Here is an 18366-nt window from a genome sequence, read left to right as displayed (position 1 = left end):
AGCAGCAGATTCATTGTGAAGCAGGGTCATTCCCCACCCACCTGATGCCCCCCCGCCTAACCTCCCCCCTCAGTATCCCAGCTTGCTGCCCCCCTTGGCAGGGGCAAGGAGAGAGGTGACTGTGGGGTTGGGGCCATTATGGGGCAGGGAATGTGCGGCAGAGGGGCTGTGAGGGGAGACTGAGGGAACACAAAAGAAAATGGGGGACCCTGAGGCTGAGGGTGTTGGGAGCTGCGGAGGGATGTGGAGGGAGGGCAGTGAGAGGGGAGGCTGCTGGAGGTTGAAGTGGCAGCCCAGGGGACACTGGGGGGTGCTGCTCCCCCCACACTCCTCACACCCCCCAACAATCCTGTGTCCCAAGCTCTGACCTTCTCTGGCTGGGCGGGGAGTCTGTCTGCTCTCAAACTCCTGTCCCCCATCCCAGCCCCCGCCCCTCTACCCCCCTCCCAACACTCCCAACCTACTTTCCTCAAACTCCCGGATCCCCCCAACTGGCTCCCCCCAAACGCCGGCCATGGGGGGGCCCAGAAGCGCCGGGGGCTAAATCCCTCTGGGCCCTGTTGTGTTCATGGAGACGCAATAAAGGGCCCAAGGTGCGAACACGCCCCAGCCCCTGCCCCACACTGAACAGGGTGAAACACGGGCCGGGGGCGGGGTCCAGAGCCCGCAGCCTGCTCAGCCCCACGGCAAACCCCCCAGTGACCCCTGGGACCGGCTGTTACAGACCCAGCCCAGCAGGAACCAGGGAGCCGTGGCAGGCGCCGTGTGAAACGAGGGGTTTGTTCCAGCCCCGGCCCCGTTCGCTGGAGCGAGTCTCTAGCTGGAAAATCCCCCGGGTTTGGGCGTCTCCCCGCTGGCCCCGGAGACGCTAGCGACTGTCCTGGGGGGCAGAGGAGCCGGCGGAGATGGGTTGGAGCCAGCGTCGCCGCGGCTGCTGTGAAAGTCCCAGCCTGTTTCCTCTTTGGTTGGGGGTTCAGCTGGGGGAGGGGCGATGGCGTCGGGATCCCTCTCTCTGGCCGCTCTGCTCAGGACGTATCTGCGGAGCAGGGTCCGGACGGCCCGGGGGGCCCAGGAGACGAGGGGTGGCAGCCAGGAGGGCGAAGCGAGTCTCTTTCTTTAAGGACCCAAACGGAGGTGCGCGGGGCAGCCCATCCCCGCAATATTTTATACACCAATGAGACCTCGTTTCTGACATCCCAATTTTGGGTCACAGATTTCTGCCCCCCCATTTCTCCTGTGTCCCAGGTAGGCCGCAGCCCGGCCCGTGGGGTCCGTCCGGCGGCCAGTCGGGTTGGACGAATCCCGTCTTTGTGTCTCGCCAACTTTCCCCCCAACGTTCATTCGTCCACGTTCTCATGAGGCTGCCTGAACTTCTCACTCGCCTTCCTCGGCTGAACCCACCATGAGGGGACATTGGGAGGCTCCGGGATCACAGCCCCGCCTGGGGTGGGGAGATTTGGGGGGCAGGGGAGAAGGAAGTTCTGGGGGTTTGTACAATAGAAATTCAGGGCGGGGAAGGTCTAGGGAGAAAGGGGGAGAGAAAAGGGGCTGGGGGACCCCACTGCAGAGCGAGGAAGGGGACAGACACCTTGGGGGCAGTAAGTGCTGTTATTCCAGTGCCAGGGTCAGAGCAACATCCCCCTCCCCACTGACAGCCCCAGGCAGAGACCGGCCCGGCTGGGCCAGCAAGTGGGACCCCGATGCCTTCCAGGGGCTGCTCCGCGGGGAGCCCGATGCGCCCAGCGCTGGGGCAGCTCCTCTAGCTGGTACCGCAGGGGCTGGTGCTCGTGGGGCCAGAAGTCAGGGGTTCAATCCTGGGGGGCAGCAGTCGGGTGGGGAGCAGTCTGGAGGTGGGATTCTCGAGCCAGGGGGTTTGGGGGCAGGGGGGTTTGTGCCGGCATCTCAGTCCCCCAAAGGGAAGCGGTTTGTCCCCTGGGGAGATTCTCTTCTCTGCACGGCCGGATCCAGGCTCCTGGGGGTGCAGAGAGATGTTGGCTTAGAGGGGCTCCGTGTCGCCCTGGGCCCAGCCCCTGGCGGGAGCAAGGGGCACAGAACAGGAGGTCACCTCACCTAGGGCGCCCCCCTTGGGCGGCTGTAATAGGCCTCAGCCAGGATCAGCCCCAGGACGAGCAGGACCACGGCGCTCAGCGCCAGGCGGGTGATGTTGGCGTGGGTGAAATCCAGGCGCCCGGGGGGGGCCACTGCGAGGGGAAGGGGAGAGTCACTCGGCGGCTCGGACGGGGAGATCAGCAGCTGGCGCTGCCCCGGGAGTGGAGCTCCCAACCCCTGTCTCTGGCAGGTCTGGCCCAGCCCCCTCTGGGGGTCTCCCAGGGGCCACGGCTCTGGGGCCTCCCCGTGGCTGGACCCCTCAGGGGAGACCGCGTCCTGCTGCCCTGGGGGGCTGAGCCTCAGCTTCTCCGGTGAAGGGGGCACCTGGGCAATTGAACTGTCCCCTGAGCCAGCCGGGACCCCTGTAGTGCCCCTCTGTCCACCCCCACAGGTACCTCTTCCCCGGCCTGTCTGCTGTGCAGTGAGCCCATCCCCGGGGTATCTTGGCTCCTGCCAAACACAGCCGCCAGTGCGCGCGGGGGGAGGCTGGGATGTCACCCGCTGCCCCCCGACATCCCAAAGGTGCCCAGGGCCCAGCCAGATGCAGCAGAACATCTATTGGGGGGCAGGGCGGGGATCCCCCGAGAACCCAGTGGGGGGGGCAAGGAGAGGGAATTCTGGGTAATGGTCACCCCTATTGCCAAGGGGACACCATGGGGCCTAGGGAAGGGGGTTATAGCCCCAGCCCCCCTGCGCCCAGCAGGGCCCAGTGCCCCATACCCTGCCCCACCGCTGGGATCCCCAACAGCTTCCTGGCAGCGATCTACAGGGAGGGAGGCTTAGGGGGAGCTGGGGGCCTGGCAATGGGGGAGGGGCAGTGGGGCTGTCTCTCCATCCCCCCCATGTCAATGAGCCCCTCCCTGTGGTGTCTGGGCCCCACCCACCTGGATTCACTGCCCCCATCCAAGCCCTGGCCCCTGGGCAGCGCGAGCCTGTTTCCACAGCCGATTCGATGGTGATTCCTCCCCAGCCCCTGTACCTGGCCCCGAGCTGCCCGGGCGGGTGGGAGCCGGCTCCGCTCCTGGCTGGGTTGGGTCGGTTCCCCCTGCAGGACTAGAGCCAGCATCTGTCGGGGCGGAGGGAGGGGATGAAACAGTGACTCAGTGATCACCCCACCCCCCCGACTCAGCATCAATGTTCACTGTCAGTTCCAGGAGGGGGAGTTTAGTGGCTGGGGAGTGGGCACCCCCCCTTCCCTCCTGTATCAAACCAGGAGACGCAAATTCTGACACCCCAGAATTGCTCTGAGATCACCAGTCGGGACCTCAGGACCTTCTAGTGACGAAGCGGGACTGTTCTTAATATTTCCTCTGAATATTCTGGGGGTTCCTCAGTTTCCCCTATGCAGTTCTTAAGTATCTAGGTGGTGGGATAAGGGTGTATGATCGTTGCAGAGCCCTAGAGGGCAGGTGTGTGCAGGGGTCTGGACACAGAGGATGGCCCACACCCTGTTTCCTGGCCACTGATGGCCTGGGCCTTCCCTCCTGCAAGGTGAGAGCTAAAGGGTTGGAGAACAAAGGAATCAGGTGACCTCCTGGCCCGGGGAAAGGGACAAAGCCCAGAGGAGGGGGTTGGGGGGCTGGAGGGGGAGTCAGTTTGGGACTGGCTGGGAACGAGGAATGAAGTGCCGACGTGGTTCTCCGGCTCACTGCCCCCCCAAAATGGACCCAGCTGAGGGGTCCAGTTCTCTGCACCTACAAGCTCTGTGTTAGACCATGTTCCTGTCATCTAATAAACCTTCTGTTTTACTAGCTGGCTGAGAGTCACGTCTGACTGCGGAGTTAGGGGGCAGGACCCTCTGGCTTCCCCAAGACCCCGCCTGGGCGGACTCGCTGTGGGAAGCGCACGGAGGGGCAGAGGAGGCTGAATGCTCCGAGGTCAGACCCAGGAAGGTGGAAGCCGGGTGAGCTGTGTGTCCTGCAGACAGGCTGCTCCCAGAGAGGAGACTCCCCCAGAGTCCTGCCTGGCTTCATAGGGAGCAGATCCAGAGCATCGCCCAGGGACTCCGTGACACCTCGCACTGACACTGACCCCGGATGGTGATGGCTCCCCCCAGGGCGATCACCCCACTGGGGCTGACGGAGATGGAGGGTCTGGGCGCAGGGAGTTCTGTGTTCACACACAAACAGGAGTGAGATGGGGAGACACAAACCCCTCCCTGTGTGTCTATAACCTGCCCTTAACTGCCAGCCCCAGGGACAGCGCCAGGGCTAACAGACACCTCACTGCATCCACAGTCTGTTATTCCTGGGGCAATTCTGTGCATCTGTGGACATGCTAGGGTTGCCAATTTTGTTTGGATGTATTCCTGGAGATTTTCTGTCATGACACAATCTTTAATTTCTGGAAACTCCAGGCCAATCCTGGAGGGTTGGCAACCGTATGATGTGCATCGCTTTGGGTTTTTTTCCCCCCCGCATAAAATACAGTCCGCTCAAGAAGTGCTGCACTTCCACGCTTTCTCCACCAGCGGCTGCTGTGGTGCCAGAACGGAGCCGGCTCTTCTGATGCCACAGCGGCCCCTGGTGGGCAGAGGCGGAACTGCAGCACTTCTGGGGCAGAATCTATTTTCGGGGTAGGGCGGGGGGAGTTCTCTGCCTGCCCAGGGCTGCAGAACCCCCCCAGGAGTAGAAGTTCATCACAGCACCTGCCCACAGAGTGGGGCACCTAGGGCTGCTGGGGGGTCAGAGACTGGGCTCAGCATTGAGTCTGGGGGTGGGGGAGGAGGGCTGCAGGGACACATGGGGATGTGGGAGGAGATTGCAGAGACCCATGGGGGTCGGGGTTTGCAGGGAGAGGCTTGGGGTCAGCCAGGGTCTGCATAGGGGAGGCTTCCCAACTCCCTTACAATCCCCCTCACCAAAAAAAAAAACCCTTTTCCCACTCACACCCAACACCTTCTAGGTTTACTCCTAGACTCTTTCCCTCTCCCTCAGCTCCTCTGTTACCCCTGACTCCCCCACGCCTTTGCACTGCTTCTGACAGGTGCAGGAAATACAGCGTTTTGCAGAACTTTTAATTTTTTGGTGCAGAATGCCCCCAGGAGTATACAGCCTCTGGGCCCCGACTCCTCTGTGCATCCCCAGAGCGGGGGCAGCCTGGGTGAGCATCCCCTGGTGAAAGAACCCCTGCTCTTCAGCTTCCCCTGGGGGCAGGGATCCCCCCTCCCTCAGTCCTGAATCTCCAGTGGCTGCTACTCTCCCTTGGCTAGAGAACCCCCAGTGACCCATCCCCACTCCCCGGCCAGGGGTCCCCTCCACTGGACCCAGGGCAGAGCCTGGCTCTGAGCATCCCACCGGATCTAGACCCCCTGACAGTCGGGCTGGGTGTGGGGCTGGGAGTGGGGATGCTGAGCCAGGCCCCTCACCTGCTACGACCAGCTCCACGGGGTCGCTGGGCTCCGACCAGACGGGCGGGTCCCACTTGGTGCTGTATTGGCAGCTGTATCTCCCTGCGTCTCTCCGGCTCACATTGTGGATGGGAAATTCAACCAAGTCCTCCGCGGAATCTGTCGCATGCCGTGCGTCCGGGTCTCCAGATTTACTCAGAAAGACCCTCGATCCCCGACACCGACACTCACACCGGAAGGTCACAGCTCCCCCCGGGGCTACACTCCTGCTGGGGTGCAGGGAGATGTTGGGTTTGGGGTAGCTGGGCTCTGCAGGCAGGAGGAGACAGGCCGTGAGACACAGACCCCGGCACGGTCACTGCACCCCGTCCCCACAGCCCAGCCCCAGTGATGAGGCCGATACAGAGGCCTGCAGGGAGAGAGTCTCCTGGATGTTTTTCCCCCAAATCCAAGACCGAGAGAGCTGGGCTAGTGACACAAGAGCCCCGGGGGCCCCCCACCTCTCAGCAGGATCCATCTGCCAGGAGCCCATGGAGGGCTGGCTGGGGCAGGGCAAGGAGAGGCCGAGGCTACCTAGAGGCCAATTGCGTTTTATCTGCATCAGCTGGGGAAGGAGAAATCGGTTCAGTGGGGAATGATCACAAGTGACTCAGAGTTCGCTGTGTAGGGTCCCACTGGGAACGATTGCTGAGCTCACTTAAACAGGAGCCACCATTGGCTGACTTCAACCCACGTTATGGGCGACACTTTCCATTCGTGGAGCACCAGGACCTGGAGTGGGAACGTCCGAGGCACGAGGCCAGAACCCCCCGCGCTACGTTTCCTTCCTGTCGCTGCACCTGACGGTGCTGGGCGGACGTTTTGTCCGTACTATTGGCTTTACTTTCCCTACAGCTCACTTCCTCCTCTTTTCTTCAGCCCGTTTCTCTTTGCTCACAGCTCGTTTCCATGTCGTTTCATTCGTGCCTGACTTCTCTTGCGGTTTTCTAACGATTGCTGAGGTAGCGTAGAGACTCGTTTCTTCGTGTTTCACGACCGGGTTCTTCCTTTAACTTTCCCCCTCCTGCCTCTGTCTTTCCTCTGTCTGCCGCCCCCTCTTCCTGCCATCTCTGCCCCTGCTCAACGGGACTCTCTCCCTGCCAGCTCTCTGCCGGGCGCCCTTCGACGACACAGCTCGGCCACCGGGCCCCTTTCCACTGGCTCCCCGCTCGCTGGGTCCCTTCATTTCTGGTGCCGGTTGCTCCCTCGCCGGCACTGGGCAGCCTCCCTCCAAACTCTACCAGCCCTTTCCCCCAGGAGCACTGGGGGCGGGCGGAGGAGCCGCTGTCCCCCGCTGTTTTCTTTCTCTCCCCACCACAAAAAAATCCTGCGCCAGGCTCAAGCTGCCCCCACCTCCGCTGCTGCCCGGGAATCCTTGGGGGTCTCCCCACAGCAGCTGTTTCCAGGCCGCTTCTGAGCAGCCATCGTGTGCAGGTCCCACTGCGCTTTGATCCGACAGCCCCCAGCCCAGGTGGGCATCACCCAGCCAGCCCTGGAACGCAGTCACAGGCTGGGGGCGGGGCAGCCCCCGGGCCCCGACTCCTCTGTGCGCCCCCAGAGAGGGAGCAGCCGGGGGAGCCTCCCCCTGGGAAAAGCCCCTGCTGTGCAGCTCCCCCGGGGGCAGGGATCCCCCCTTCCTCGGCCTTGAACCTCCAGCAGCTGCTGCTGCCCCTTGGTGGGGAACCCACCAGTGGTTTCGTCCCTGCCCCCGACCCAGGAGTCCCCTTTGCTAGGCCCAGGGCTCAGGGCAGAGCCTGGCTCTGAGCATCCCATTGGCGCAGAGACCCCCTGGTCAGGGGCACGCACAGGAATAAAAATGTGGCTGCTTTTGGAGGGGCACTTTGTGTGCCCCCCGCAGCCAGAGGAGCTGGTTCTGCTCCCCGGGGGAGTTCTGTGCTCCAGCCCCACTGATTCAGGGGGCCTCTGTGCCTGCTTCCCCCCTTGCACATGCCCCTGCCCCTGAGGGTCCGGCTGGGTGTGCGGCTGGGAGTGGGGTCACTGAGCCGGGCCCCTCACCTGCTACCACCAGCTCCACGGGGTCGCTGGGCTGCGACCACGTGAACGGGTACCCCTTGTCTTGATAATAGCAGCTGTAGCTCCCTGCGTCTCTCCGGCTCACGCTGCGAATGGAAAACTCGGCCAGGTCCCCAGCCGGTTCCGTGTCCTGCTGCGTGTTCGGGTTTCCATCTTTGAACAGAAGGAACCTCACGTTCTGGCGCTGACCCCAACACTGGATGGTCACAGCTCCCCCCAGGGTGACCCCCCCGTTGGGGCTCAGGAAGATGGAGGGTTTGGGGTAGCTGAGCTCTGCAGGGAGAAAGAGAACGGCCGTGAGACAGACCCCGGCACAGTCACTGCACCCCGTCCTTGCTGCACGGTCCCAGAGATGGGGCCCCTGGGAGAAAACCCAGCCAGGGGAACCTCTCCGAGACCCCAGAGATTCCTGGGATCTGCAACTGAAACTGCCCGAGGACCTAAATCCAGAGCAAACCTCTGTACCCCTCTATCTATTTAATGGGGCCCTGCAGCCTGGTAGCCAGGACTCCTGGGTTCTATCCCTGGCTCTGGGAGGGGGGTGGGGTGTAGTGGTTAGATCGGGAGGGGGCTGAGAGTCAGAGGTGCTGGGTGCCGCACAGACACGGTGAGAAAAAGCCCCCGCCGTAAAGCCAAGTCCTGAGGATCTATCCAGACACAAGGTGCAGGAGGGATGATTGTCCCCCGTTCATACAAGAGGAAATGGAGGCACAGGCAGGTTAAGTGACCCCCAAGGAGTGTCCCATCTGCCCAGAGACCCCCCATGATTGTCTGGCTGGGTGTGGGGCTGGGAACAGGGACACTGAACCGGGCCCCTCACCTGCTACAATGATCGGCACAATGTTACTGGGATCAGACCAGTTGGGCGGCTCTGTTCTGGAGCGAGATCGGCAGCTGTAGACCCCTCTGTCTTCCCGCTTGGCGCTGGGGATGGTGAATTCACCCTCGTCCCCATCAGCATCCAGCTCCTGGATTTCAAGTCCACCTTTATACAGAAATAATCTCCTGGCCTCGCACCGACACTGACAGCGGATGGTGACGGCTCCCCCCAGGGCGATCACCCCGCTGGGGCTGACGGAGATGGAGGGTCCGGGCGCAGGGAGCTCTGTGTTCACACACAAACAGGAGTGAGATGGGGAGACATAAACCCCTTCCCATGTGTCTGTAACCTGCCCCTAGCGCCCAGCCCCAGGGACAGCACCAGGGCTAACAGACACCTCACTGCATCCACAGGGAACCTGTGGGCTGGGTTCTGATCTCAACCCCCTGGAGTCAATCCGGAGTCACCCCTGACTGCACTGGGGGCAGGGCTGGATTCTGATCTCAGCCCACTAGTAGGGTGACCCTATTTTCCTATGCTGAATATGGGACAGGTACTAAAGTTCCTCGAATTCAAGCGAGTTCAAGGGCAATCGATCAGAACTACGCAGTTCAAACATTCAAATTAACATCAAGTTGACTGAGCCCCTGTTAAAAGGAAATCCTGCCTAGCTGGGTTCTTTTTATTGACCTTCTTATCTGGAAGGTTTTAGGGTTCACATGGGGAGGGGCAACACACACACCCTACCCCACCACCACCACGGGGAGAGATTACACACACACACACACACACACACACTCTCATATCCCTCTCTAACAGAGGGGGGTGACTGACCCACCCAAACCTCCAGGCCCTCCATGCCTGGCTGGGCTCCAGGGATGGACCCAGCTCTCCTGGTACCCGGCGCCATGTCTTCCCATGAGGTAACACATGGCGGGGGGGGGAGACACAGGGTCAAATGCCCCCACCACAGATTTCTGCCAGGGTTCACACCAGAATGTGGCCAGCAGCAGCCTTTGGGCACTGTGCGGGAGGGAAGGGACGGGAGCTGTTTCCAGCCACTGGGGAGGAGCCGGGGCGAGAAGGGATGACCTAGCCCGTGTCTTTGCAGAGTTAATCTCTCCCCCTCTCCCGCACGGAGGGAAGCAGCTTGTCCCTGCCCGCACAGTGTGGAAAGGCAGCTAACGCCCCCAAGCAGCTGCTGGCCACCCACATAACCCAGCCGCCCCCGTCCCCCAGCTACAGCGCGGGCAGGAAGGGGTTAAGCCCGAAGGCTGCACTGTGCACCAGGGCCCAGGGAACCTGACTGCAGGGGCCTCAGTGACCCCGGCCAGAGAGGGGGCTCAGCAGGGCAGGGTGCCTGGGGGACGAAGCAGCCCCACATTCCCTGGGGGCAGGACCCAGGGTGAGGGGGTGGGGGGTGAAGAGGGTGCTAAGCCCCTGCCCAGGGGACTGCCGTGGAGCCTGTGGGAACAGGCTGGAAATTGCTTTCTCCCCTCCCCCGCACCTCCAGAGCTCAGCGGGGGGTGGAGAGGCTTCCCCATGCCAGCGCTGTGCGGGGCTTTGGCACACCCAGGGCTCGGCTCCTCCTGGCCAGTGCCCGAGGCCGGAGGGTCTTGGGCTTTCCCGGGGCGCCGGCCTCCGTAGGGGGAGGAAGGGAGGAGCCAGCCGGCCAGGCTGTAGGTGAGTTGAGCGAGCCGACCAGGGGCTGGTTCTCCCCACAGCGCTGGGTTGGGCTGCACCCCGCCGCGGGGATATGGAGGAGCAGCGGGGCTGGGGCGGGGTGGGGGGGTGAAGGGGCAAAGCAGGGAGAGGACAGCGAGAGGGGTAGCACGTCGAGGGCTGATGGGTGGGCATCAGAGGTGACACATAACCGGCCTCAGCCTGGCACCTGCCCACCCCCACCAGTCACCGCAGCTCGTGCCGGGCGGAAACAGGACGGGGGGGCAGGGCCCTGTTGGCCGAGAGCCGTCACGCCGTGGGGGCTGCGCTGATGGACCGGCAGGGGGGCGGCCGGCCCCACACGCTGCATCTTCGGGCTGCCACCAGCCTTGCACAGCCACCCCATCGTCGGCCACTGGACCCGCCACTCACCCTTGGTGGGCAGGCGGCTGGCGAGCAGGGATTCGGCCAGTACTGATGTGGGGGGGAGACAGAAAATACAGGACAATTTGCCTGTTTTTAAAAAAAACTTGGGACACCTGCAGAGGGTTAAATACAGGACTGTCCCTTTAAAAACGGGAGGTCTGGTCACCCTACACCACCACCCCCCCCCCCCGGGTCAATCAGGGATCACCCCTGACTGTAGTGGGGGCAGGGGCAGGTTCTGATCTCAGCCCCCTGGGATAAACACAAGGAGGCTGAACTGATTTTGGGGGTGAAGGTTCAGGGCTCAGCTCCTCTTTTCCTCTCCCCCTTCCCCTCCCCGTCCTGAACACTAAAGTTTCCCCTGCCCCACAGATACTCACGACCGGACACCTTGCTCTGCCTGGCCAGCCAGCAGCCTGGAAAGGAGAGGGCCCGTTAGGGACCAGAAGCCAGAGTGACTCAGTTCCCCTCGCCCAATGGGCACATGCCCTGGTCTCAGATTCCCCCCACCATGGGCACATGCCCTGGTCTCAGATACCCCCCAGCAACCCACATGGATACACGCCCTGGTTATCTCTGGTACTCACAGAGGTAGAGGATGATGGGAGCAGATGCCATGATGGGGTAGCAAGGGGCCCTTCAGCCCTGCCTCCAACACCCTGGTGCCCAGTTCCACCAAGCCCCAAATAAGAAACTCAGCTGGTGGCTCCAGCTACAGGAAGTTGACGATGTCTCGTCTCTTCCTGCGCCCATCACACGTTGTCTCTAATCTGCACGGGAAATCTACTGCGGTCAAAGTAAGCAGGGAGCTTTGCAAAACCCAGGAAACCCAGGGACTGGCAGCCTGGGCAAGCAGCATGCAGCTCCCAGCTTGTCTGTGTCTCTGTGGGGACAGGTCACCCTCAACGCACCCTGCAGCCTTGGGGAAGGTGCCTCAGGCTGAGAGCCAGGCTACCACGGGGTCTGTTCTTCAATCTGCCACTGACCACGATTGCCATGAAAATTCCAGCCCCTTTTCATTCTGGGTTCAAGCCTGTCTGGTGACCCATGTACGTAAAGTTTCTCCGTCCCTTGGCAATAAAACATCGTATTGTTTTCACAGCCACGGTCAGTCTCCCGGTTTCTACACCCGGCCGGCCTTGCACCCCCAGTGCAGCACCTTTCCCAGCTCACATCGCTGCAGGAAAGCGAGGAAGAGGGTCAGGGAAGGACCAACTCTGAGCATCTGCCCCCCCCAGGTCCACGCCATCTCGAGCAAGTGAGTGGCATGTAGCGTATCCCTGTTCTGCCTGGGGAGGGGCCGAAATGGGGGGAATCTCCTCCCCGGGAGACTAGATTTGCTAACACAGCCCCCTGCAGCCCTTCGCTCTGGGTCTGGGCAGCGCGCTTCCTGCCGGGTGTTCTCCAGAGCCGTCTCCAGTGTGGGGGAAATGTCCTAGCCATGGGGCTCCCAGCCTCCCCTTGTAGGAGACTGTTTCCAGGGTTGAGTCTCTGAGGGAGCCAGACCCTGCCAGACGCTGAACACCCAGAAACCCCAATCCATGAAATCGGTGAGAACTGGGGGGACTCATGTGATTGGGACCTTGTGAACTTTAGCTGGGGGTTCCCAGGACAAGCTCAGACTCCTTCCCGGGTTCTGTTCTTTCTCTGGCCTGGCAGGGAGTGTGGCCTGGGGCGGGGGCGGGGTGGGGGGGAGCTGCTGGTCCAAACTCACTGCAAACCCCACTGCTCTGAAAGGATGAGACTCCCCCGGTGTCCCAGTGCTTCAGTGTTGACGGGGAACGTTGGGAGCTGCCTGTCCTGGGAGCTCCTGCCCTTGGGGTAGATTGCAGTCCCTGTGCCCCAGGGTGGGGCGTGCGGTGAGGGAGGCATTGCCCCAGCGGAGGGAAGATGGGGGGAGCAGGGAGGCCTGTTAGTGAGAGGCTGCCTTGACCCCAGACTCATGGCTGCTCCCCACTGAGTCCCAGGGTGGAGAAGCTCAGGCAGACGCTGCAGACGGAGGCCGTGAAGGTGGCTCCTGGGCCCGCGGGAATGGAATGGAGTCCAGTCTGTGTACGGAGGGCGCTGACCCTGTTCCTAGCAAACAGACAGACGGAAGGTGGGGGAGAGACAGGATGGAAATGGGCGTGAAATACGGCCTCTGGGGATGGTGTCGGGGGCTGGATTAGCGGTTGCGTTGGCTGCAAGGCGACCCCCCGACGCCTGCTGCTCGGACCCTGGGTGGTTACAATGTGGCCAGGGCCGCTCCCGCATTGGGTCCGTTCTCCTTAGGCAGGGCAGGTGGGGTGGGTGCCACACACCTGACTGCAGCATCCGATGGAAAGCCAGGAGAGTGAACTAGGAGAGGACGAAAGACACAGCGGGGTGGAAAACAACCCAACTGTCATGGACTCCCCAGGCGATGCTCTGGAACTGCTCCCTACGAAGCCAGGCAGGACTCTGGGGAAGTCTCCTCTCTGGGAGCAGCCTGTCTGCAGGACACACAGCTCACACAGCTTCCACCTTCCTGGGTCTGACCTCGGAGCATTCAGCCTCCTCTGCCCCTCCGTGCGCTTCCCACAGCGAGTCCGCCCAGGCAGAGGTCCTGGGGAAGCCAGAGGGTCCTGCCCCCCAACTCCGCAGTCAGACGGGACTCTCAGCCAGCCAGTAAAACAGAAGGTTTATTAGACGACAGGAACACGGTCTAACACAGAGCTTGTAGGTGCAGAGAACCGGACGCCTCAGCTGGGTCCATTTTGGGGAGCAGTGAGCCAGACAACCCCGTCTGCCCTTCACTCCATGTCCCAGCCAGCCCCAAACTGAAACTCTCTCCAGCCCCTCCTCCTCTGGGCTTTGTCCCTTTCCCAGGCCAGGAGGTCACCTGAGTCCTTTGTTCTCCAACCCTTTAGCTCTCACCTTGCAGGGGGGAAGGGCCCAGGCCATCAGGTGCCAGGAAACAGGGTGTCGGCCATTCTCTGTGTCCAGACCCCTGCACACACCTGCCCTCTAGGGCTCTGCAACGATCATACACCTTTATCCCACCCCCTAGATACTTAAGAACTGCCTAGGGGAAACTGAGGCACCCCCACAATATTCAGAGGAAACATTAAGAACAGTGCCGCTTCGTCACAGAGCCCACCTGGGTGCAGGGGAGACTGGGATGTGCTGTGCGGAGGGATGCCAGGCCTGAGGCCCGGAGAGTTTCTTGTGCTGGGTTCAGATGCTCAATAAACCCTCCTGTTTTACGCTGGCTGAGAGTCGCTCCGGGCTAGAGATCAGGGGGGCATTATTCCCTCTGGGCGTGGGGGCCCCGGGGGTCCAGAGTGAGTGGACTCCCTGCGGGGGCCCACGGCAGAGACAGGCGTGCTAAGGCTCGGAGAGGTGCAGTTCCAGGAGGTGGAGGGGCCTAACCCCCGAGAGAGAGTGGACCCCCAAGAAGGGCCGTCGCACTGAAGGGGGACCTGAGAAACAGCGCAAGTCCTGTGAGTCCATGACATCCCCCATGGGCACACGCCCTGGTCTCATATCCCATCCCTCCATGGGCACACACCCTGGCTGTCTCCGATACTCACCGAGGAGGAGGACGGTGAGAGCAGATGCCATGATGGGGGCAGTAGAGGGGCCCCTCAGCGCCGCTACCAAAGCCCTGGTGCCCAGCTCCCCCAAGCCCTGAATGAGGCACTGAGCCAGGGGCTGCAGCCACAGGAAGCCAGCGATGGCTCATCTTTTCCTGAGGCCCTCACACCTTTGCTCTCTCATCGGCCGCAAAATCTACATCAGTCAGAATAGCCCCAGCAAACCACGTCCTCTTGTGTCACGGCCCACGGCCCCCGCGCTGGGCAGGGGCCACCCGGGGGATGTGCGGACACTGTGACCAAACCCACCCCCCCCGCCCCGCACATCGGGGCAGAGCGATGGGCCCCCTAGGCTGTGTCCCTCTTCCTGCTTGCTTGGGGGTCTCAATGGTTAGAGCAAAGGGGTCTGGGAGCCAGGACTCCTGGGTTCTCTCCCCGGCTCTGGGAAGGAAGTGGTGTCTCTCCTAGTCCCAGGACGGGGGACTGTCTGGCTCCAGGGAATGGGGCACAGGGCCTTTCCTGTCCGGGGGGGCACCAGCTCCCATCTGGCCCCAAGGCAGGGGGAGGAGAAGGCTCGACCATCTTTTCTCCAATTTGGGAGGAGGGATTAAGATCCCAGGCCCGTTCAGCCCTCGAGCTCTTTGCTAGAGAGCGGGTTGGTGTCTTCAGTGGTAGCCCAGCCTCCGTGTATATCAGCCCTTCAGTGTCCTGAATTGCCTCCCCCCGCCCCACCCACACCCACACCAAAAACCACAGGCCACTTTGCAGAAGCTAAAAGAACAGGAGGACTTGTGGCACCTTAGAGACTAACAAATTTATTTGAGCATCAGCTTTCGTGAGCTACAGTTGCATCCGATGAAGTGAGCTGTAGCTCACAAAAGCTTATGCTCAAATAAATATGTTAGTCCCTAAGGTGCCACAAGTCCTCCTTTCCTTTTTGCGAATACAGACTAACGGGGCTGCTACTCTGAAACTTTGCAGAAAGATGTCACCAATTGGCCATTGAGTCCTGGCATAGTTGCAGCCGTCTCCTGCCACTAGATGGCGGTGCAGGCTGGCCAGGAATTCACCGGTTTGGGGACCATTGCTGAGAGCAGAGCTTAAAATTTTCCCTGGGAGAAATCTTTACAAACTTCTAAATGCCTCTGAAATTTCATCTCCTAGGCAGGCGACCTACTGGGCAGCGAGAGCTCCCTTTGCCAGCCCCTGAGCGCTGCAAAAACGACAAATCCCCACCCCCCTGCCCCCACTCACACACACACACACACACACACACACACACACACAATCAGTTCTGCTCTGTGACCATGAGACTGGGTTTGACAATACTGAGCGTGGTTTATAAACTAAGGAGCTCGGCTTTAATCATTCTGAGCTCGTTTTCCAAACCATGCGTTTGGCTGCAATATAAACCGGGAAGCTGCTTGAAAAGAAAACCTGAGACTCTCTCAAACAACATCGAGGCAGGTTGAAACATCGCAAGTTCGGCCTGGAACTCGTGGGTGCGGTTACCAAACAAACCAACCAGAAGAGCGTGGTTTTAAAACAGTGCGAGTGGTTAAAAACTTCACGAGGTTGGTTTACAAAGCAGGAGCCTGGCTTAAAAATCACAAAAGTGGTTTCGAAATTTGTTTCAGAGCAGCAGCCGTGTTAGTCTGTATCCGCAAAAAGAACCGGAGGACTTGTGGCACCTTAGAGACGAACACACTGATTTGAGCATAAGCTTTCGTGAGCTGCAATGAAGCCGATGAAGTGAGCTGTAGCTCACAAAAGCTGATGCTCAAATAAATTGGTTAGTCTCTAAGGTGCCACAAGTCCTCCTGTTCTTTTTTAGAAATTTGTGAGATTCTTTTCAAAATCGCAAGGACTTCAATAATCGTGGGACTTGGGAGCCGAGTTTAAAATCCTTGAAAGTGGTTTTAAAATGGCGAGACGGGCTTGCAAACGGTGAAGCTGGTTGAAAGTTCAGGAGATTGGCTTCCAAACGGGGGGAGTGTTTGAAAAACTGTGAAATTTTCTAAAAATATCACGAGACTTTATTTTAAAGCAGGGTCTTTTAATTTGCCTTCTCTTCGGTTTTTTGATGTTGTCAATTTTGGTCTTGTGGGGCTGTTTTTTTCTTTTTATCCTCCGCATTTGCCAACTTCCCTACTCAACCACGAATGCTAGGAACTGCCTGTTTTTGCAAACAAAATTGTCCCAAAGACCCTGTGGAGCAAGAGCTGGAAGCTTTAAGGGAAGTAGCAAAAATTGCAAGACTTGGAATAAAATCCCCCAGACTTGGCAATGCTGTGAAAGCCACGGCTCAGTGCCCCTGGGGGAAGCCAAGCTGGGGAGGAGAGCACCCCCTTCGGCTCAGAGCTGGGCAGAGGGTTCACAGATTCCTGGATGCTCAGCCCAGACGGGACCACTTTGATCATCTAATGTGATCTCCTGTATAACACAGGCCAGAGAACTGCCCCGAAATAATTCCTAGCACAGATCTTTTAGAACAAATCCTACTTGAAACACTGTTGGTAATGGAGAATCCACCTCCACCCTTAATCAATTGTCTTCTCTGTTAAAAATGTACATGTTATTTCCAGTCTGGAGATTTGTCCAGCTGTTGGATCGTGTTAGCCCTTCCTCTGCTGGACTGAAAAGCTGGTTATTAAATATTTGTTCCCCACATAGGTACCGATAGACTGGGATCAAGTCACCCCTGGACTTTTTCTCTGTTCAGCTAAACAGCTGGAGCTCCTGGCGTCTCTCGCTCTCAGGCAGGTTTTCTACCCCTTTAATTATCCACGTGGCTCTTCTCTGACTGCTCGCCCATAGACTGACGTCCTTCTTGGATGGTGGGCACCAGAACGGGACACGGGATCCCAGCAGCAGTCACCCCAAGGCCAGATCCCAAGGGAAAATCACCTCTCTGCTCCTGCTTGAGATTTAGGAATCCCAGGATCGCATTGGCCCTTTTGGCCTGGAAGCTCCGGACCCGTTCAGGTGATTCTCCATCAGCACCCCTCGCAATATTTGTCAGAGGTCGGGGGGAGGGAAGGGGCACGGCTGTCCAGTTGCTGCCTCAGCTGAGTAATTTGGGATGCCGAAACCCCATGCGGCAAACCAGAGTCACTGGCCAAAGCGAGCCCCAGCTTGCAGACATGCAAATTCACACAGACACAGCAGATCTGAACCCAGCCACCACACACACACACACACACACACACACACAGAGCGGGGCAGTTCTGACCCCAGCCACCGGGGCAAACCAGGATACACACACAGAGCATACATAGACTCCCCACAACACACACACACACAGAGCAGGCAGGTCTGATTCCAGCCAGCAGGGACACACGCACACACACACACACACACACACACGGCAGTTCTGAGCCCAGCCACCAGGTGGCACCAGGGACACACTGTGACAAAGCGGTAGTGTTTTTGCATGGCTACTATGTGTGCCTCAGTTTCCCTGTGTGCTGCGTGTGTAACAAGGTGGTGGGAGAGTGTTTGTTGTTGCAGAGGACCAGGTGTGACCTCGCCTGGCAGCTGGAACCCCAGACAATGGCCTGGCGAAGGGGAACCCTAACAACTGGTGACCTGGTGACTAAGAGGCCCACCCCAGCTTGGCCATCAGCTGGTTCTGACCAGTGGGAGGACAATGGGCTGAGGAGAGAGGACCCCGGTGGTCTGTTTGCCCAGAATGAAGACACAGGGCGGAGGAGGGGCTGTGGGGAGGTGATATGGGGGGGGTCGGGTGGAAGCAGCTCGCTCTGGGCTGGGGACAAAGAGCAGCCAGAGCCCCCCTGGACTGGGACAGACCCAGCTGGATGGTGCTGAGACTGGCCAGGCCCGAGGCCCCTGAGAACTGCCTAGGCTGGGTTCAGCCGTACAATAAACCCTCCTGTTTTACGCCAGCTGAGAGCCCCTGCAGGCTGGAGGTCGGGGGACATGGCTCCCTCTGGGGGTGGCGGCCCCCAGGGGCCAGAGTGAGGGGATCCCCTGAGGGGGCTCACGCAGGGACCCAGGCGGGCTGGAGGCTCAGAGGTGCGGCCCCAGGAGGCGGCGGGGCCAGAGGGCCTAACCCCGGAGAGCGAGTGCGACCCTCGTGGCGGGGGGGGGGCTGTCACACTGAACGGGGGTCTCCCAGGGGCCGTACAGAGCCCAGAGAGCCCGAGGCCTGAAGAGTCCATCACACACACACACAGAGTGGAGGCAGTTCTGATCACAGCCACCGGGGGGCAGCAGGACACACATACAGAGTACAGCTGCAGTTCCCCGCCCCACCCCGCAGACCCCCTGCCGGGCTGCCCCCTTGGCTAGAAGCTCCCCCCACGCAGCTCTGTGCCGACTGCACGTGACTCTGCAGGTCACTGTGTGTTGTG

The 18366-nt window shown here is 60.4% G+C and overlaps 4 protein-coding genes across 10 annotated transcripts in view; 2 read left to right on the top strand and 2 right to left on the bottom strand.

The window, feature by feature from the left end:
• Window positions 1–11262, bottom strand: part of LOC119564843 (leukocyte immunoglobulin-like receptor subfamily B member 5) — a 49560-nt gene extending 38298 nt beyond the window's left edge. For both annotated transcript variants that reach the window (XM_043534661.1, XM_043534662.1), the window contains exons 1-5: window positions 11027–11262; window positions 10820–10855; window positions 8352–8636; window positions 7593–7804; window positions 5477–5555 (exon numbers count right to left, since the gene is read on the bottom strand). In XM_043534661.1, coding sequence (XP_043390596.1) covers window positions 5477–5555; window positions 7593–7804; window positions 8352–8636; window positions 10820–10855; window positions 11027–11057 — 643 coding nt within the window. In that variant the 5' untranslated portion in view covers window positions 11058–11262. The remainder of the gene's footprint in view (window positions 1–5476; window positions 5556–7592; window positions 7805–8351; window positions 8637–10819; window positions 10856–11026) is intronic.
• The window catches only part of LOC119564877 (immunoglobulin superfamily member 1-like), a 967916-nt gene that overhangs the window by 103088 nt on the left and 846462 nt on the right, over window positions 1–18366 (bottom strand). The gene's annotated exons all lie outside the window — the stretch shown is intronic.
• Window positions 1–18366, top strand: part of LOC119564866 (immunoglobulin superfamily member 1) — a 999687-nt gene that overhangs the window by 346093 nt on the left and 635228 nt on the right. The gene's annotated exons all lie outside the window — the stretch shown is intronic.
• The window catches only part of LOC119564865 (immunoglobulin superfamily member 1), a 798058-nt gene that overhangs the window by 287214 nt on the left and 492478 nt on the right, over window positions 1–18366 (top strand). The gene's annotated exons all lie outside the window — the stretch shown is intronic.

Source organism: Chelonia mydas, chromosome 23 (assembly GCF_015237465.2).
Source record: "Chelonia mydas isolate rCheMyd1 chromosome 23, rCheMyd1.pri.v2, whole genome shotgun sequence".
In the NCBI taxonomy this organism is placed as follows: domain Eukaryota; kingdom Metazoa; phylum Chordata; order Testudines; family Cheloniidae; genus Chelonia; species Chelonia mydas.
This window is presented reverse-complemented; position numbering and strand designations above follow the sequence as displayed.